At 48.9% G+C, this 21,391-nt stretch overlaps 1 protein-coding gene across 4 annotated transcripts in view; it reads left to right on the top strand.

The window, feature by feature from the left end:
• Positions 1 to 21,391, top strand: part of c9h5orf34 (chromosome 9 C5orf34 homolog) — an 86,340-nt gene that overhangs the window by 60,729 nt on the left and 4,220 nt on the right. For 2 of the 4 annotated variants that reach the window (XM_072515632.1, XM_072515633.1), the window contains exons 6-12: positions 4,209 to 4,329; positions 4,788 to 4,879; positions 5,583 to 5,649; positions 7,626 to 7,874; positions 12,773 to 12,903; positions 15,457 to 15,564; positions 17,334 to 17,374. In XM_072515632.1, coding sequence (XP_072371733.1) covers positions 4,209 to 4,329; positions 4,788 to 4,879; positions 5,583 to 5,649; positions 7,626 to 7,874; positions 12,773 to 12,903; positions 15,457 to 15,564; positions 17,334 to 17,374 — 809 coding nt within the window. The remainder of the gene's footprint in view (positions 1 to 4,208; positions 4,330 to 4,787; positions 4,880 to 5,582; positions 5,650 to 7,625; positions 7,875 to 12,772; positions 12,904 to 15,456; positions 15,565 to 17,333; positions 17,375 to 21,391) is intronic. The other 2 variants (XM_072515634.1, XM_072515635.1) reach the window with 2 other exon arrangements.

Raw genomic sequence — 21,391 nt, forward strand, 5'->3', positions numbered from 1 at the left:
CCCTCCGCCGGGTCTGCCATGTATAGTAGCAAATCGTCCGCATACAAAGATACCCGGTGTTCTTCTCCTCCTCTAAGTACTCCCCTCCACTTCTTGGAACCCCTCAACGCTATCGCTAGGGGCTCAATCGCCAGTGCAAACAATAATGGGGACAGAGGGCATCCCTGCCTTGTCCCTCTATGGAGCCGAAAATATGCAGATCCCCGTCCATTCGTGACCACGCTCGCCATCGGGGCCCTATACAACAACTGCACCCATCTAACGTACCCCTCTCCAAAACCAAATCTCCTCAACACCTCCCACAAATAATCCCACTCCACTCTATCAAATGCTTTCTCGGCATCCATCGCCACTACTATCTCCGTTTCCCCCTCTGGTGGGGCCATCATCATTACCCCTAACAGCCTCCGTATATTCGTGTTCAGCTGTCTCCCCTTCACAAACCCAGTCCCACCCTTTCCTGCTCTTCCACCTTGGGAAATTCCAGCCGATCCAAGAAGCCCATCATTCTCTCCCTCACATTCCTCTATTCTCATTGCCATTACCTTGGCCAGGATCTTGGCATCTACATTTAGGAGGGAAATAGGTCTATAGGACCCGCATTGTAGCGGGTCCTTTTCCTTCTTTAAGAGAAGCGATATCGTTGCTTCAGACATAGTCGGGGGCAGTTGTCCCCTTTCCTTTGCCTCATTAAAGGTCCTCGTCAATACCGGGGCGAGCAAGTCCACATATTTTCTATAGAATTCGACTGGGAATCCATCCGGTCCCGGGGCCTTTCCCGCCTGCATGCTCCTAATTCCTTTCACCACTTCTTCTACCTCGATCTGTGCTCCCAGTCCCACTCTTTCCTGCTCTTCCACCTTGGGAAATTCCAGCCGATCCAAGAAGCCCATCATTCTCTCCCTCCCATCCGGGGGTTGAGCTTCATATAATTTTTTATAAAATGTCTTGAACACTCCATTCACTCTCTCCGCTCCCTGCTCCATCTCTCCTTCCTCATCCCTCACTCCCCCTATTTCCCTCGCTGCTCCCCTTTTCCTCAATTGGTGTGCCAGCAACCTGCTCGCCTTCTCCCCATATTCGTACTGTACACCCTGTGCCTTCCTCCATTATGCCTCTGCAGTGCCCGTAGTCAGCAAGTCAAATTCTACATGTAGCCTTTGCCTTTCCCTGTACAGTCCCTCCTCCGGTGCTTCCGCATATTGTCTGTCCACTCTCAAAAGTTCTTGCAGCAACCGCTCCCGTTCCTTACTCTCCTGCTTCCCTTTATGTGCCCTTATTGATATCAGCTCCCCTCTAACCACCGCCTTCAGCGCCTCCCAGACCACTCCCACCTGGACCTCCCCATTATCATTGAGTTCCAAGTACTTTTCAATGCACCCCCTCACCCTTAGACACACCCCCTCATCTGCCATTAGTCCCATGTCCATTCTCCAGGGTGGGCGCCCTCCTGTTTCCTCCTCTATCTCCAAGTCCACCCAGTGTGGAACGTGATCCGAAATGGCTATAGCCGTATACTCCGTTCCCCTCACCTTCGGGATCAACGCCCTTCCCAGCACACAAAAGTCTATTCGCGAGTAGACTTTATGGACATAGGAGAAAAACGAGAACTCCTTACTCCTAGGTCTGCTAAATCTCCATGGGTCTACACCTCCCATCTGCTCCATAAAATCTTTAAGTACCTTGGCTGCTGCCGGCCTCCTTCCAGTCCTGGACTTCAACCTATCCAGCCCTGGTTCCAACACCGTATTAAAATCTCCCCCCATTATCAGCTTTCCCATCTCTAGGTCCGGAATGCGTCCTAGCATCCGCCTCATAAAATTGGCATCATCCCAGTTCGGGGCATATACGTTTACCAAAACCACCGTCTCCCCCTGTAGTTTGCCACTCACCATCACGTATCTGCCCCCGTTATCCGCCACTATAGTCTTTGCCTCGAACATTACCCGCTTCCCCACTAATATAGCCACACCCCTGTTTTTTGCATCTAGCCCCGAATGGAACACCTGCCCCACCCATCCTTTGCGTAGCCTAACCTGGTCTATCAGTTTCAGGTGCGTTTCCTGTAACATAACCACATCTGCCTTAAGTTTCTTAAGGTGTGCGAGTACCCGTGCCCTCTTTATCGGCCCGTTCAGCCCTCTCACGTTCCACGTGATCAGCCGGGTTGGGGGGCTTCCTACCCCCCCCCCCCCTTGTCGATTAGCCATCCCCTTTTTCCAGCTCCTCACCCGGTTCCTACGCAGCTGTATCTCCCCCAGGCGGTGCCCCCCCGCTCATCCCCTCCCATACCAGCTCCCCCCTCTCCCCAGCAGCAGCAACCCAGTAATTCCCCCCTCCCACCCCCCCGCTAGATCCCCCGCTAGCGTAATTACTCCCCCCATGTTGCTCCCAGAAGTCAGCAAACTCTGGCCGACCTCGGCTTCCCCCGTGACCTCGGCTTGCACCGTGCGACGCCCCCTCCTTCCTGCTTCTCTATTCCCGCCATGATTATCATAGCGCGGGAACCAATTCCGCGCTTCTCCCTTGGCCCCGCCCCCAATGGCCAACGCCCCATCTCCTCCACCTCCCCTCCTCCCCCCATCACCACCTGTGGAAGAGAGAAAAGTTACCACATCGCAGGATTAGTACATAAAACCCCTCTTTGCCCCCCACATTCGCCCCACCACTTTGTTCGAACGTTCTTTTTAATAACCCGCTCATTCCAGTTTTTCTTCCACAATAAAAGTCCACGCTTCATCCGCCGTCTCAAAGTAGTGGTGCCTCCCTCGATATGTGACCCACAGTCTTGCCGGTTGCAGCATTCCAAATTTTATCTTCTTTTTATGAAGCACCGCCTTGGCCCGATTAAAGCTCGCCCTCCTTCTCGCCACCTCCGCACTCCAGTCTTGATAAACGCGGATCACCGCGTTCTCCCATTTACTGCTCCGAGTTTTCTTTGCCCATCTAAGGACCATTTCTCTATCCTTAAAACGGAGGAATCTCACCACTATGGCTCTGGGAATTTCTCCTGCTCTCGGTCCTCGCGCCATCACTCGGTATGCTCCCTCCACCTCCAACGGACCCGCCGGGGCCTCCGCTCCCATTAACGAGTGCAGCATCGTGCTCACATATGCCCCGACGTCCGCTCCCTCCGCACCTTCAGGAAGACCAAGAATCCTCAGGTTGTTCCTCCTTGCATTGTTCTCCAGTGCCTCCAACCTTTCCACACATCGTTTCTGATGTGCCTCATGCGTCTCCGTCTTCACCACCAGGCCCTGTATGTCGTCCTCATTCTCGGCTGCCTTTGCCTTCACGACCCGATGCTCCCGCTCCTGGGTCTTTTGTTCCTCCTTTAGCCCTTCGATCGCCTGTAGTATCGGGGCCAACAGCTCTTTCTTCATTTCCTTTTTGAGCTCTTCCACACAGCATTTCAAGAACTCTTGTTGTTCAGGGCCCCATGTTAAACTGCCACCTTCCGACGCCATCTTGGTTTTTGCTTGCCTTCCTTGCCGCTGTTCTAAAGGATCCACTGCAATCCGGCCACTTTCTCCTCTTTTCATCCGTATCCAGGGGGGATTCCCTTCTGGTTTACCGCACAGTGTTTTTAGCCGTCAAAATTGCCGTTGGGGCTCCTATCAAGAGCCCAAAAGTCCGTTTCACCGGGAGCTGCCGAAACGTGCGACTCAGCTGGTCATCGCCGCACCCGGAAGTCGCAATTTGCCTTCCTAATTGCTTGCTTGCTAACACTTGTTTCTTAGGCAAGTACATCCATGACTCCAACATTTAAAGGTTTATGTCATTTTAAAAAAAATCTTTTAAAATATTATTACACTTCAGCATATTATGCTCCATCTGCCACCTTGTTGCTCTTACCCTGTCTATATTGCAGCCTCTGTGACCGTCTCGCAGCTTACATTCCCAGCTCAATATGTATTGTCCCCAAACTTAGATACATTACTCTTGATTTTTTTCATCTGTGCATCTTTGAGTGGATGTTGACCATACCTGGCCTGTCTATTCCATGGTGCGCTCTCGGTCGCTGTCGCACACCGGTGCAACTTAGAGGAAACATCCTTGACTATTGTAGGTGTGGTTCCATTTAGTGCTGGGGTAGAGAGTGTTGGTTGAGGAGTGATAGGTGAGGCCCATTCAGATGCTGGTGGAGCTGCCATGTCTGTGCTTTTTGAGAGTGTTTGGCGGTTTAATTTCCTGTTGCTTCTTCTTAGGGCGATCACTGCACCTGTGAACTCTGTGGAAATTTATCCAGGAGATGGTTCTGTTCTCAAACCCTATGGTGCCAGCAGCAATTACTTCATCCACTATCTGATGGAACAGAGTGGTGGTCAGGTAACTGTTAAAAAGCTTCATTTGTGCTTTAAGTTTTGCTGCTCGGTGGTGTAAATGCAAAGTCTGTTTTGGTACCGAGTTGTACAGGTCACACAGTGACCTGTGTGTCCACAGGTTCCACAGTGTGGTAACAGCACTAGCTGTTTCTGAGTGCTTACTGTATTATAGTCACTGTGGCAATTGAATACTCAGCCACGTAGCTGTAAGCCCATCTTCCACATCCCCCTAATTATACCGTTGCGTATGCGTTTAGATATATATTCGCACAAACCCACCTCATCCCGCGTTCCCATGTGCAGTAGAACTAGTCTAAGTCTGACATACATGCCTTTCTTCCCCTTTACGAGCCACTTTGGCTCATGTACAAACCCGCTGTACTACCTCGATATCCAGGCAGAGATATGACTGACCACTGCTATAGAGAAACTGTTTCCTTTGATGTATTTGTTTAAATTTAGAGAGAAGAGAGAATGTACATGGTGAGCAGCCTGCCCCCTGACACACCCAACTCCAAATACTCCATTTGTTCCATGGTCACACAGGCAATCAGGTACTTTACACCAAATACTTTTGATCCGTGCCAGTGTTTGTTGGTTTTGTTATCAGTGAGTGCTTAGCACAAAATTGTCATTGGGAAATGTAGCTGTTTGTGATTGTAGAGAATATTTTGCTTGGGTAGGGAGGTAGGGGGGCAGTTTGGGTGAGATGTTAAGCTAAGACCCTGTCTCCCCCTCAGGTGGATGTAAAAGATCCAGTAACATTATTCAAATATTGAGAGGCATCTTCGGTGACATCAACGGTGTTTATCCCTCAACCAACTAAAGCTGATTATCTGCTTTAAAAAATAAAAAAAATTTAAGTACCCAATTCATTTTGTTCCAATTAAGGGACAATTTAGCACGGCCAATCCGCCTACCCTGCACATCTTTGGGTTGTGGGGGTGAAACCCACGCAGACACGGGGAGAATGTGCAAACTCCACACGGACAGTGACCCAGAGCCGGGATTGAACCTGGGTCCTCGGCACCGTGAGGCTGCAGTGCTAGCCACCGTGCCGCCCAATATTTTTTCTATTATGGTGTACAAAAACACTGGCTGGGGTTGGTAGAGATTTTGCATTCTGCAATGAGGGCCTGTTCTCATTCGGCCATGTTCACGCTTGGGTTATTGGGATTAGTCACCTTGTATGTGGTTGCATTTCAATTATTTGCTCTTGGCTATGTGTGTGTAACCTTCTGAGTTAATGTTTTGCAGAATCCTGCAGTGCGGTAACCAGTTCAAGCTATCTCTGAAACTTCCCAATGTGTGCTGTTGGAAAACGGTGAGAGTCTTTACTGCTGGACGTGGAATGTGTGCACAAGCTGCAGCCTGTTGGTTTGACTTCAGGTTGTGCCAGAGGCCCCTTTCCTTTGAGGGGAAGATGTTTCGGGATCGTTGGGCATTCCCAGTGAAGTTGAGAATAATGGGCTGTACTCCAGGCTGGCTGTGTATTAAATTGAGTGGACTTGGTACTGGAGCTTCTAGCCCATGTCTCATAGTCCTGAATACTTATGATCTGCTGTAACCGGAAGATGTTAATTGTTAATTTGGCCTTTATGGACACTGCTCTGTTATTCCCCGTGGCAAATTGAATTACAACTAATTGTAAATTCATGTTTTTAATCATAAGTTAACTGTAAACGTCAGGCTGATGATAACTGTCTGATATGTCTATGTAGACACTGTTTTGCATCTGTAGTAAGCATGTTGGCATTTGATGTCTGAAGTTGGATGGCGGATGCTGGATGCAAATAATAAGGAAATACTTTCAATGGAAGTCACCTCCCTCCATCTCCACTCTTCTTTTGGCTTTTGAATATCCATCAATCACTGAACCATAGAATTCCTTCAATGCAGAAGGAAATTGTTCCGCCCATCGAGTCTGCGCCAATCCTCCGTAAGAGCACTTTACCTCGGCCCATTCTCCCTCCCTATCTCCATAAACCCCACCTAACCTGCACATCTTTGGACTGTGGGAGGAAACCGGAGCACCCGGAGGAAATCCACGCAGATACAGGAAGAACATGCAATCTCCGCACAGACATTCACCCGGGGCTGGAATTGAAGCTGGGTACCTAATCTCCCTTACTATTTTATTTTTATTTTCTTTATTCCCCTTCCATTATTCCCCTTCTTTGACAGTACTGTAGGTACATCCTTCAGTAGCCCCTTGCTAAGTTATTATAGACAATGGAAAATTGTGTAGAACATACAGCACACTTGCAACCATTCGACCCAATGCGACCTGTGCGGCTGTTAATACTCCCCAGGATTCCCTTCCCATTCCATCTCCCTCATCCCAGCCATGCAGCCTATCTTTCCATTCTCTTTACTCTCATGCCCTCGTTGAGCTTCCTTTTGAAAATATCTAAGCAATTTACCTCCGCCATTTCCTGGGATAGCAAGTTCCATATTCTAGCCACTAACCAAATAAATGTGTCTCTCTTTCCCAATTGGATTTGTTAGAACATAGAAAGTATAGTGCAGAAGGAGGCCATTCGGCCCATCGAGTCTGCACCGACCCACTTAAGCCCTCACTTCCACCCTATCCCCGTAACCCAATAGCCCCATCTGACCGTTTTTGGTTACTAAGGGCAATTTAGCATGACCAATCCACCTAACCTGCACGTCTTTGGACTGTGGGAGGAAACCGGAGCACCCGGAGGAAACCCACGCACACACGGGCAGAACGGGCAGACTCCGCACAAACAGTGACCCAGCAGGGAATCGAACCTGGGATCCTGGCGCTGTGAAGCAACAGGGCTAATCACTTGTGTTACTGTGCTGCCCAAAGTCTCCTCTAGGTCTTCTCTTTTCCAAACCGAAAAAAACCTCTTAATTGTTTAATTTTTCCTGAAGGCTGGAATTTCTCAGTTCTGGTAAGATCTTTGGAAATGATATTTTTGCTATCCAGAGAGGACTCAGCATCTTTCTGGATCGATCAATTGAGATGAACACAACGGCCTTTTGTACTCTTGTTTTTAAAAAAAACATACAGGTGAAGGTTGCTGATTCAATTAACTTATTAAATATCAGTTATCTATCCATTCCCGTAACAGCCTCCCCGAACAGGCGCTGGAATATGGCGACTAGGGGCTTTTCACAGTAACTTCATTTGAAGCCTACTTGTGACAATAAGCGATATTCATTTAATTTCATTGGCAATATGCTTGTGGTCTGATTGTGGATATGGTCGGCTTCAGGACGAAACAAGGTTTCCCCAGTGAGCCCCCTGTGATTATTCTGTTCTCTGTAAAGGTGCTGTCCCAGCCAGGAGTGTTCAGCCAGCTCCCGGTTCTTCTAGACGAGAAGATGATTCGGGGCGTTGGAAGATTTTCGGCACATTCTGACGGGCAGGTCCACATCAGTTTCTGTGACGGCATGAGGCTGAACACATCCTGGGACTTTGGACCTCGGCACCGAGGAGAGGCGAGGACCTCATTACAGGTCAGCCGGAGAGAATGTGGAACATGTAGAACTTCTCAGCACAGCCGAACAGTGCAAGAGGTGGGGGAGAGAAAAGAGCGCTGTTGTCATCTAAACTTGTGTGACACTTGCCGTGTTATATGTTAGTGTGTATGCAGGATGTTTTGTAAGTGTAGGATTGTCGTAAGAAACAGTCAATGGTAAGAAAAGACCATTTGGCGCATCGAGCTCATTCTTCCATCCAATTTCACTGCACTCCCCCCTAACATCTTTGAATCCAGTACCTCACATCATCAATCTGTCTAAATGCTTTGTGGCTTTTGAATTGATCTTCTCTTATTCTATTGACCTTTAATGTAATAATCAGTTTGTCATTATTTGTACCATTTCATACCTGCAACTCCCAGTGAGTTCACTCCTTATCTTTCTCTCCAGACTACAGAGGGTGCCTGGGTTTCCTTGGGCTAGCATGGACAAGATGGGCCAAATGGGCACAACCTGTGCTGTAATCTTTCTATGATGTACTAATTTCCTTTCTTTTTCACTTGGGCTAATTCCTGTTGCCCATCTTTCCAATGACTCAATTCAATAGATTCAGATGAGAACTCGCTTCTACCAGTTCTGTTTTGGACTCACGGTAGCCCAGTGGCTAGCACTGTTGCTTCACAGCGTCCCAGGTTTGATTCCCGGCTTGGGTCACTGTCTGTGTGGAGTCTGCACGTTCTCCCCGTGTCTGCGTGGGTTTCCTCCGGGTGCTCTGGTTTCCTCCCACAACTCCCAAAAGACGTGCTTGTTAGGTGAATTGGACATTCTGAATTCTCCTTTTGTGACACGAACAGGCGCCGGAATGTGGTGACTAGGGGATTTTCACAGTAACTTCATTGTAGTGTTAATGTAAGCCTACTTGTGACAGTAAAGATTATTATTATTCTCCGCCCCATATACTAGCCATCCCAAAGGTGTCACCTCTGACAGCACAGCTTTATTCCCGTACCACACCACAGTGTTAGTCTGGCTGAGGGTAAGTCCTGGTACGTGGCCAGAAGCCACAAACTTGGATGAAATCACTTCCTCAAAGAATCGAGATTGACACTTCAGTGCATTGTTGAGGGAATGCTGCACTGTCAGAGGTGCTGCCTTTCAGATGAAATGTTGTACTATCCGCCCCCTCATATGCGTGTAAAGATCCCACTGCACTATTTCGAAGGCGAGCAAGGAGCTCTTCTCGGTGACCTCCAAATATCCTGACCAATATAGGGGCTGTTTGGCACAGGGCTAAATCGCTGGCTTTGAAAGCAGACCAAGGCAGGCCAGCAGCACGGTTCGATTCCCGTAACAGCCTCCCCGAACAGGCGCCGGAATGTGGCGACCAGGGGCTTTTCACAGTAACTTCATTTGAAGCCTACTTGTGACAATAAGCGATTTTCATTTCATTTCATATCACTAACAAAGCAGACTATCTGGCATGTTTTTTTTTCATTCTTATTGTGGAAGCTTGCTGTGCGTAAATACATCATTGGCTGTAAAATACTTGAGAGCATTCTGAAATTGTGGCAGGTGCACTTGGCAATCGATGTGATATCTGTAATGGTCCATCAAATACTTGTTCAAAACACTCAAATATTTAAAAGAACCAGAATTTTAAGGCGGTCTCTATTGAACTGCCAGTTTCCACTGGGGCACATCAGGAACAGGGAGCTCTGTCCCTAGGCCAGGGAAGGGGAAGATTGCCAGGGGTCCTGATGCTATCCAAGGCTTCCCTTCCCCAGTTAGCTGCTGGAATTAGGCACCTCTGGGCTTTGGGCAAGGACGAGGGCCCTTCATGCAAGAATAGCTTCATGCAAGAATAGGGATAAGTATACACCGCAGGGCAAGAGTTATAGCTGGGGGAAGGGCAATTATGATGCCTTTAGACATGACTTGGGGGGGGGGGGGGGGGGGGGGGATAGGTTGGAGAAGTAGGCTGCAAGTGTTGGGCACACTGGATAAGTGGAGCTTGTTCAAGGATCAGCTACTGCGTGTTCTTGATAAGTACGTACCGGTCAGGCAGGGAGGAAGGCATAGAGCGAGGGACCCGTGGTTTACCAAAGAAGTGGAATCTCTTGTTAAGAGGAAGAAGGAGGCCTATGTGAAAATGAGGTGTGAAGTTTCAGTTGGGGCGATGGATAGTTACAAGGTAGCGAGGAAGGATCTAAAGAGAGAGCTAAGACGAGCAAGGAGGGGACATGAGAAGTGTTTGGCAGGTAGGATCAAGGAAAACCCAAAAGCTTTCTACAGGTATGTCAGGAATAAGCGAATGACTAGGGAAAGAGTAGGACCAGTCAAGGACAGGGATGGGAAGTTGTGTGTGGAGTCTGAAGAGATACGCGAGATACTAAATGAATATTTTTCGTCAGTATTCACTCAGGAAAAAGATAATGTTGTGGAGGAGAATGCTGAGACCCAGGCTATTAGACTAGATGGCATTGAGGTACGTAGGGAAGAGGTGTTGGCAATTCTGGACAGGCTGAAAATAGATAAGTCCCTGGGGCCTGATGGGATTTATCCTAGGATTCTCTGGGAGGCCAGGGAAGAGATTGCTGGACCTTTGGCTTTGATTTTTATGTCATCATTGGCTACAGGAATAGTGCCAGAGGACTGGAGGATAGCAAATGTGGTCCCTTTGTTCAAAAAGGGGAGCAGAGACAACCCCGGCAACTATAGACCGGTGAGCCTCACGTCTGTAGTGGTTAAAGTCTTGGAGGGGATTATAAGAGACGAGATTTATAATCATCTAGATAGGAATAATATGATCAGGGATAGTCAGCATGGCTTTGTGAAGGGTAGGTCATGCCTCACAAACCTTATCGAGTTCTTTGAGAAGGTGACTGAACAGGTAGACGAGGGTAGAGCAGTTGATGTGGTGTATATGGATTTCAGCAAAGCGTTTGATAAGGTTCCCCACGGTAGGCTATTGCAGAAAATACGGAGGCTGGGGATTGAGGGTGATTTAGAGATGTGGATCAGAAATTTGCTAGCTGAAAGAAGACAAAGGGTGGTGGTTGATGGGAAATGTTCAGAATGGAGTTCAGTTACAAGTGGCGTACCACAAGGATCTGTTCTGGGGCCGTTGCTGTCTGTCATTTTTATCAATGACCTAGAGGAAGGCGCAGAAGGGTGGGTGAGTAAATTTGCAGACGACACTAAAGTCGGTGGTGTTGTCGACAGTGTGGAAGGATGTAGCAGGTTACAGAGGGACATAGATAAGCTGCAGAGCTGGGCTGAGAGGTGGCAAATGGAGTTTAATGTAGAGAAGTGTGAGGTGATTCACTTTGGAAGGAATAACAGGAATGTGGAATATTTGGCTAATGGTAAAGTTCTTGGAAGTGTGGATGAGCAGAGGGATCTAGGTGTCCATGTACATAGATCCCTGAAAGTTGCCTCCCAGGTTGATAGGGTTGTGAAGAAGGCCTATGGAGTGTTGGCCTTTATTGGTAGAGGGATTGAGTTCCGGAGTCAGGAGGTCATGTTGCAGCTGTACAAAACTCTGGTACGGCCGCATTTGGAGTATTGCGTACAGTTCTGGTCACCGCATTATAGGAAGGATGTGGATGCTTTGGAGCGGGTGCAGAGGAGATTTACCAGGATGTTGCCTGGTATGGAGGGAAAACCTTATGAGGAAAGGCTGATGGACTTGAGGTTGTTTTCGTTAGAGAGAAGAAGGTTAAGAGGAGACTTAATAGAGGCATACAAAATGATCAGGGGGTTAGATAGGGTGGACAGTGAGAGCCTTCTCCCGCGGATGGAAATAGCTGGCACGAGGGGACATAGCTTTAAACTGAGGGGTAATAGATATAGGACAGAGGTCAGAGGTAGGTTCTTTACGCAAAGAGTGGTGAGGCCGTGGAATGCCCTACCTGCTACAGTAGTGAACTCGCCAACATTGAGGGCATTTAAAAGTTTATTGGATAAACATATGGATGATAATGGCATAGTGTAGGTTAGATGGCTTTTGTTTCGGTGCAACATCGTGGGCCGAAGGGCCTGTACTGCGCTGTATCATTCTATGTAGCTCCTCTCTGTTGGACCCGATCCTATGTGACTTCCCACAGGAGGAGTTCAGGAATGCGAACACTGTGCACTGAGGCCAATTGTTAACTCTCCTATTACTACCCTGGTTGAAATAAGTTGGTCCATAAGATCATAAGAAATAGGAACAGCAGTAGGCCATCCTGCCCCTCAACTCTGCGCCGCCATTTAATAGGATCATGGCTGATCTGACATGTCCACATTCCTGCCCTTTCCTCGTATTGATTTCCTTACTGATCAAGAATTTATCTGCCTCAGCCTTAAACATGCACAAGGACTCTGCCCCCACAGCTCTCTGCGTGAAGGAGTTCCAGAGAGACTCAACCCTCTGAGAGAAGAAATTCCTCCTCATCTCAGTCTGAAATGTTGCACCCCCTTTATTCTGAGACTCTGCCCTCTGGTCCGAGACTCTCCCACGAGGGAAAACATCCTCTCAGCATTTACCCTGTCGAGCCCCCTGAGAATCCAATATGTCTCAATGAGATCACCTCTCATTCTTCTAAATTCCAATGTGGGAGCCCCAACCTGTTTAACCTTTGCTCGTAAAACAATCCCTCCATACCGGGGATCATCCTAGTGAACCTTCTGTGAACCGCCTCAATGAAATAGTATTTCCTTAAATCTGGGGACCAAAACTGCTCATGGCACCCCATATGTGAGATTTTCCCACTAAACTCCAGCCCCCTTTGAAATAAGGGCCAACATTCCATTAGCCTTCCTGCTGCACATGTGTGTTAGCTTTCTGTGTTCCGTGCACAAGTTCCCCCAAGACCCTGTGTGTCCATGAGGTAAGTGCAGAATATTTAACATTGCAAATGTGAACACTTGGGCGAGTGCAGACAGATGGCGGTTCATGAGGCAATGTCATAACACCGTTTTCCTTAATCACGCTGTTATTCTCTTTTGAGCAGTGCAAACCTGTGCTCTCGCCTGTGGCACTGAGTGAAACACAAACAAACGTGAAACCCGGATGCTGTCAATTATTGTTCCCCGATGGATCCTCCCAGTTGGTACCAATGAATTCTGCTGGAGTGTATGAGGGGTAAGAGTCAGTCCACTGCATGGCTTTGGGCGTGTTTCTCCTCTTTCCTGCTCACCGCCTGGGGCTCCCGCTTGCTCGCTCTCTCGTACTTTGTCACAGTCTCCCTTTTGCTGCTGCTTCCACTCGCGTACTCCTGCCCTCGTTCACATGCTCGCTCTCCCTTTTCATCTCCTCTCTGATTCCTTGCCTATTATCTGAAATGTATTTCCTCATGTTACCAAACTTCCCACCAAGGGAAACTGTTGCTTTTATTTTACTCTTTCAAATCGCTTCATGGTTTTGAACACCCTATTAAATCGCCCTTAGCCCTCTCTGCTGTGAGGGGAGCAATCCCAGTGTCTCCATAGAACTGAAGTCAGTCATCCCTGGTATCAGTTGGGTTCAGTGAGTGAGTTGCCGGGCAGATCGCTGGGCAGCACACCGTGCTCCGGTGGGCTGGATTGAGTGGATTCACGGCTCTGACACCCCCACCCGTACAAAACCTCCAGTCTCAGTGGTGCTGGTACAGGGGGGGAGGGGGGGGGGGGTGTTGCTAGGCACAAGCTCGACACCAGGCCGTGGAAAGGATGGATGATCACTCTACTGCCACTCACCAATTGCTTGTGCCAGAATGTTGGCAGATGTCTTGTTTCCCAAGATCAGGAGGCTAAATGGTGCCAGATTCCTTTGCTTCAGGACAGCTTCATGAGCATTCAACAAAATAACTTGAATATTGCTGCAAAGAAAGACATGTCGCTGACTTGCTTTCGTCATGAATTCATCGGGACAAATACAAGAATGCCAAATTTCAAACGATCACAACAATTTATACTACAGGAGAAAAGGGTCCAGATTGGCTGGCAACTTGGTTCTGATTGGTTGAAGCGTTGCCACAGACAAAGTAACAGGAATGGCGTCTCTGCGCCAGGGTCCCAGGCTCAATTCTGATCTTTGGTGACTGTGTGGAGTCTGCACGTTCTCCCCGTGTGTGCGTGGGTTTCCTCCCGGTGCTCCAGTTTCCTCCCACAGTCCAAAGATGTGCAGGATAGGTGGATTGGCCATGATAAATTGCCCTTAGTGTCCAGAGGTTAGGTGGGGTTATGGGAATGAGGCGGGGGAGTGGGCTTGAGTGGGGTGCTCTCTTGGAGGGACGGATGGCCTCCTTCTACACTGTAGGTATTTTATGATTATAACTATAGGCTCCCCATGCTTCCAGCTAATTCAAAAAGTTGGACAAGGCTTGAACATATTCCTTTTGTTTGCAGAGAACAGGTTCCTGTGTATGAACATGTCACTTCAAGCAAATGAGGGCTGGTTTAGCACAGTGGGCTAAATAGCTGGCTTGCAATGCAGAACAATGCCAGCAGCACGGGTTCAATTCCCCTGGAATGTGGTGACTAGGGGCTTTTTACAGTAATAATAATAATAGTAACTTCATTGAAGCCTACTTCTGTTTAGCACAGGGCTAAATTGCTGGCTTTGAAAGCAGACCAAGGCAGGCCAGCAGCACGGTTCAATTCCCGTAACAGCCTCCCCGAACAGGCGCCGGAATGTGGCGACTAGGGGCTTTTCACAGTAACTTCATTGAAGCCTACTTGTGACAATAAGCGATTTTCATTTCATTTCATTTCATTGTGACAATAAGCGATTTTCATTTCATTTCATTGTGACAATAAGCGATTATTATTATTATTATTATTATTATTATTATTATTATTATCCATGTTACGAGCTCGACTGATTATCTTAAACTGGTTATTAGTGCAGTTTTTAGCGCACCCAGGATTGTTCAGCAAGTGCTGCCTAATTGTGGAAACGCATCTAACAGTTGATTTGAGTTTTGCAAACACAGGCTGATTAAGTATGGGTTTGTACTCTGTTGTGAACAACTAAAGGAGCTTATTGTTTGATTCAATCAGCCGATTGCTTGGATGTACGGTCTACATACTGCCGTTGTACAGGCACTTACCCTGTATTTAACTAGCGCCTTCACCCTAGAAAATGTCCGACAGGTGCTTTGCATGAGTGTATTCAGCGGAAGGGATGAACAAATGAGGTTTGTAAAGGAGTGTGGAGTGATGGACAGGTTTAAAGAGTGAATTCCAGGGCTTTGGGTCTTAATGCTCCAATTTCAGCTCCGAAGGAACTTGCAGTCATCTCTGTAGAGTTTTGGTTTTCTGGTTCAGAGTGGACACACCTCCTTTAGCAACACCTCCTGTTTAACCAAGTGCAGAGAGCTTGTGTGCAGGTTGTCAGAGCCAGGTGTGGTGGTGCACGTGGGGTGACCATGGAGTATAATCTGCTCCACAGTGGCCCAGAACAGGCTGCTCAACCAGCTCCGAGCCTGTTGGGGTGTTGGCCTGGGTGGAAGGAATCTCAGACCGTGCTCTGCCCTTTCACTCACTACCCCGTGACCCCACTGGTGAACCTGGTACACACACAACCAACAAGAAGCCAATAGGAGAGGAGAACCAGAAAAAACAGCAGATTGGGCTGGGGCGTACTCCTGATGGGATCGAACGATGGGGGCGAGCTTATGATTTGTTTAATTTGCGTTCTCTCTGACTTCTTTAGGTACATTACTGCGGCCATGGACTGGTGCCGGTGGGTGAGCGAAGGCGGCCGCGAGCAAACAGCAGTGGACCATCCCAATCCACGGGTGAATGTTCAGGATGAGAACAGGTGAGGAGTTGGTTCTTTCCTGTGTTCAAATTAAAGGTTTTAATTGCTTCCTGGCCATGCAGAAATCCATCAAAGTGCTCAAGTCTACAAAATGAGCTACTGACCAGCCCGCACAGTCAGACTTTCTGTCTTCCTAATGCAGAGTCCACGCTCTCTCCTTATGGAGGCACATTCCATTCCCCCCCAAATCACATGTAAAGGCCAAGTTGGAGCCATTCCTGTGAGCAGCTAATATCTTTAAGGTTTACTGCTCAATTAGCTAACTTTCATCCCCTGGTGATGTCCTCATTAACATGTGTCCTATCAAGGGCAGGGTGGTTGGGTTTGAACAGTGAAACAAGTCTATTAAAGTAAGTTATTCACTTGCTTCAGAAACGTTCTTTCTAATTCTCTCCCCACCTTCTGAAGCCAGTGCTCCTCACTGGGGTGTGTCCACAAGTGACCATTGAGTACAGTGTCTGTTCTGCACTCAGTGAGCCTGGTCACTGGATGTCAGCAGGTTATTCCACCAGGCCATCACACCTGAGCCCATCTTTTCCTTGGCTGACGATTGTGAGTGCAGGCTAGGGGAGATGTTGGTGCAGTGGTGATGTAACTGAACCAGTGATCCAGAGGCCCAGGCTGACGCTCTGGGGGCACAGGTTCAAATCCCACCACGGCAGCTGGTGGAATTTATATTTGATTTAAAAAATCTGGAATATCAAGATAGTCCCAGTAATGGTGACCATAACAACACTCATAATAATCTTTATTGTCACAAGTAGGCTTGCATTAACATTGCAATGAAGTTACTGTGAAACTCCCCTAGTCGCCACATTCCGGCGCCTGTTCGGGTACACAGAGGGAGAATTCAGAATATCCAATTCACCTAACAGCACATCTTTCGGGACTTGTGGGAGGAAACCGGAGCACCCGGAGGAAACGCACACAGACACAGAGAGAACGTGCAGACTCCGCATAGACAGTGACCCAAGCGGGAATCGACCCTGGTGCTGTGAAGCCACCGTGCTAGCCACTATGCTACCGTGCTCATTGATTGTTGTAAAAGCCGATCTGGTTCACTAATGTCCTTTCGTGAAGGAAATCTGCCGTCTTACCTGGTCTGGCCTACATGTGACTCCTGAAACACAGGAATGTGGTTGACTATTCACAGTCCTCTGAAATGGCCGAGCAAACCACTCAGTTCAGGGGCAATTAGAGATGGTTAACAAATGTTGGTCTTGCCAATGATACCCACATCCTGCAAAAGAATTGACAAAAACCTACAGAGCAGAGAGGAGCATGAAATCTACTTCATCTGGTCCATTTCCCAAAGGGACTGGAGCCAATGGTAGCATTTCATTCCTTCAGCGAAGTGCCACACACCAGGAATTGAATCTGGGATCTACCCGATCTGTGTGGCTCAAGGAATTTGCATTAGGATCAGCTCCAGTAAATCTAGGCTGGTTTTTGTGCTCTGCACAAACTTCCTCCTGTGTGTACAACACTCTGCATCTACCCACTGAGAAGTACCTCCATTGTCTCAGGTGCATTAGTGACCGCATCTGACACTGCACAACTAATCAATCCACCTCCATACAGTCATTTTGATGGTCTTCCAAACTTCCCACAGCAGGGGTGCTGAGTGAGATTCCTGTTCCGAATACGAGGGCCAATTACAGCTTTGATGAGGCAATGATCTGGGGTCACCCCAGGCCACATTAATATTCAGTGTCTGTTCCAGACTTTCCTTGGGTGAAACGCTTCACAAATTTCTCTGTCTTTTGCAGGTCTGTAATTGCAGAACTTCAAAAACTCCAGAGGTTTAACTGTATCCTTTTGACACGTTCATTCTAATGCACGATTGGCGAGTCTTGGGTCAGAAATTGTAAGATTTGATTTAGCTTCTGGAGAACCTGTCTCCCTTCTTTGTTTTTCTGCCATTAAAACAGTGGCTGCAATTCAAAAGTATTTAATTGGATGTAAAGAATTTTGAGGTGTCTTGAGGTTACGAAGGGTGCTACATAAATACAAGTTTATTCTACTCTGTTTTTCTTCTTCATGTCTTCCTTCCAGTTACTCTGCCCTTTGTCATTGCCCTTTCTGTTTGATTCCTATATCTCTCGTCCTGCCCCGATGACAGGACATTTTAAAGAGGATCTGGATAGGGTAGGTAGCTCGGATGTGGGCATGGAGGGATTCTGCGGCAAGGGGCCTCACGTGGGACACCTGTGCTGGAAGAACCTGGTTTGTCACGAGGCACAAGGAGGGAAGGAGTGATCAGGCCCTTGACTGGAGCTGGAACAGAGTGAGACGGGTGGTTCGTCCTCCCAGTTTTGGCTGGTCCCGTCCAGTGGTATTCCGACTCTGTCCAATAGCTGTCCGTATATTTTCCCACATAGCGCCCCCTTCTCGTCGCTTGTGCCTATCAGGCCCTATCAGGTGTGCTTTCTGAGCCCCGGGATACCCTACTGTCTCTTTGCGGAGGATGTGCTTTATTTGGAGGTGTCTCAATTCCTGTCCTCTTGCTGGTTTCCACTTCCTCGTCAGTTCGTCCAGTTTCGCCAGTCTGCGCCCTACGTAGAAGTCCCCGACCATCAGTGTGCCCCCGTCCCGCCTCTATCTTTTGAAGTTGGTATCCAGCATGACTGGGGGGAATCTGTGATTGCCGCAGATGGGGGCCATAAGGGATATTTTGGTTATCCCGTGTGCTGTCTCAATTGGGTCCACGTTCTCAGCGTGGCCGCTATCACTGGGCTAATTGTGTACCTTGTTGAGGAGGATGGGAGTGCTGCTGTGGCCAGGGCCCGGAGGGTTGTTCCTTTACAGGATGCCTCCTCCATTTGTACCCAATCTGTGTCGGGTTCTTGTACCCATCCCCTCACTCTTTCTGCCGTTGCTGCCCAGCGGTAGTATTGTAGGTTCGGTAGAGCCAGGCCCCCTCTGACTTTCCCTCTTTGCCGTGTCGGTTTGGGAATTCTCGGGTTCTTGCCCCCCCCCCCACGCAAACGCCATGATTAGACTGTCTATGTTTTGGAAAAAGGCCTTGGGGATGAAGATCGGGATGGATCTAAACAGGAAGAGGAACCTTGGCAGTACGTTCATCTTGATCGTCTGCACTCTTCCCGCCAGGGAGAGTGGGAGTGAGCCCCACCATTGAAGGTCTTTTCTTACTTCCTCCAGCAGGCTGGTCAGGTTCCACTTGTGGATCTGTGTCCAGTCTCTGGCTATTTGGATCCCCAGGTAATGGAATCTGTTCTGGGCCGTTTTGAACGGAAGCCCCTTCAGCTCTGTCCCTCCCCCGTTTGGGTTCACTGGGAATGCCTCACTTTTGCCCAGGTTATGTTTGTAGCCCGAGAAGGTTCCAAACTCTTTCAGTATTTGCAGTATTGCCTTCAGTCCCTCCTGTGGCTTCGAGACAGAGCGGAGCAGGTCATCTGCATAGAGTGAGACTCTGTGCTCTCTGTCTCCTCTCCGGATTCCCTTCCAGCTTTTTGCGTCCCGCAGGGCTATCGCCAGGGGTTCGATCGCTGGCGCGAACAAGAGTGGGGACGTGGAGCAGCCCTGTCTTGTTCCTCTCTCTAGCTGGAAGTACAGTACGAAGTCTTACAACACCAGGTTAAAGTCCAACAGGTTTGTTTCGATGTCACTAGCTTTCGGAGCGCTGCTCCTTCCTCAGGTGAATGAAGAGGTCTGTTCCAGAAACACATATATAGACAAATTCAAAGATGCCAAACAATGCTTGGAATGCGAGCATTAGCAGGTGATTAAATCTTTACAGATCCAGAGATGGGGTAACCCCAGGTTAAAGAGGTGTGAATTGTACCAAGCCAGGACAGTTAGTAGGATTTCGCAGGCCAGATGGTGGGGGATGAATGTAATGCGACATGAATCCCAGGTCCCGGTTGAGGCCGCACTCATGTGTGCGGAACTTGGCTATAAGTTTCTGCTCGGCGATTCTGCGTTGTCGCGGGTCCTGAAGGCCGCCTTGGAGAACGCTTACCCGGAGATCAGAGGCTGAATGCCCTTGACTGCTGAAGTGTTCCCCGACTGGAAGGGAACATTCCTGCCTGGTGATTGTTGCGCGATGTCCGTTCATTCGTTGTCGCAGCGTCTGCATGGTCTCGCCAATGTACCACGCTTCGGGACATCCTTTCCTGCAGCGTATGAGGTAGACAACGTTGGCCGAGTCACACGAGTATGTACCGCGTACCTGGTGGGTGGTGTTCTCACGTGTAATAGTGGTATCCATGTCGATGATCTGGCACGTCTTGCAGAGATTGCCATGACAGGGTTGTGTGGTGTCGAGGTCACTGTTCTGAAGACCGCAAACTACCCAGTCTTCAGAACAGTGATCACGACACCACACAACCCTGTCATGGCAATCTCTGCAAGACGTGCCAGATCATCGACATGGATACCACCATTACACGTGAGAACACCACCCATCAGGTACGCGGTACATACTCGTGCGACTCGGCCAACGTTGTCTACCTCATACGCTGCAGGAAAGGATGTCCCGAAGCATGGTACATTGGCGAGACCATGCAGACGCTGCGACAACGAATGAACGGACATCGCGCAACAATCACCAGGCAGGAATGTTCCCTTCCAGTCGGGGAACACTTCAGCAGTCAAGGGCATTCAGCCTCTGATCTCCGGGTAAGCGTTCTCCAAGGTGGCCTTCAGGACGCGCAACAACGCAGAATCGCCGAGCAGAAACATATAGCCAAGTTCCGCACACATGAGTGCGGCCTCAACCGGGACCTGGGATTCATGTCGCATTACATTCATCCCCCACCATCTGGCCTGCAAAATCCTACCAACTGTCCTGGCTTGGTACAATTCACACCTCTTTAACCTGGGGTTACCCCATCTCTGGATCTGTAAAGATTTAATCACCTGCTAATGCTCGCATTCCAAGCATTGTTTGGCATCTTTGAATTTGTCTATATATGTGTTTCTGGAACAGACCTCTTCATTCACCTGAGGAAGGAGCAGCGCTCCGAAAGCTAGTGACATTGAAACAAACCTGTTGGACTTTAACCTGGTGTTGTAAGACTTCGTACTGTGCTCACCCCAGTCCAACGCTGGCATCTCCACATCATAGCTGGAAGTATTCAGAGCTGGTGGTGTTAGTTCAGACACTCGCTTTGGGAGCGATGTACAGGAACCTCACCCAGGCGGTGAATCCCGCTCCGAGCCCAAACCGTTCCAGTACCTCGAGGAGGTAGCTCCATTCGACTCTGTCAAAGGCCTTTTCTGCGTCCAGGGAGACGATCACCTCTGGTGTTCTCTCCCCGGGACGGTCATTATCACATTCAGCAGCCGCCTGATGTTCGCTGTGAGCTGCCTACCCTTGACAAAGCCGGTTTGGTCCTCTGTGACCACCTCTGGTACACAGCCCTCCAGCTTTTGGCCAGGACCTTTGCGAGTATTTTCACATCCACGTTCAGCAGTGAAATGGGTCTGTATGATCCACATTCCGTCAGGTCTTTATCTTTTTTGGGTATTAGTGAGATTGTGGCCTGCGCTAGCGTTGGGGGCAGGGTGCCCCCTGCCAGTGAGTCCGTGAACATGTCCCTTAGGTGTGGGGCCAGGACTGGTGCAAATTCTTTGTAGAAGTCCGCTGGGAACCCGTCGGGCCCTGGTGCCTTCCCCGCCTGCATGGAGCTGATGCGCTCCATGATTTCTCCCAGGTCTATTGGTGCTTCCAGCTCCTCCCACCACTGGTAGTTCCAGTCTGTCTAGGAACTGTTTCATTCCCGCATCCCGTCGGGAAGCTCAGCGGTGTACAGTCTCCGTCGGTCTCGAATGCCCGATTTACCCCCTTTGGCTCTGTTACCAG

This window comes from Scyliorhinus torazame, chromosome 9 (genome assembly GCF_047496885.1).
Source record: "Scyliorhinus torazame isolate Kashiwa2021f chromosome 9, sScyTor2.1, whole genome shotgun sequence".
Lineage (NCBI taxonomy): Eukaryota > Metazoa > Chordata > Chondrichthyes > Carcharhiniformes > Scyliorhinidae > Scyliorhinus > Scyliorhinus torazame.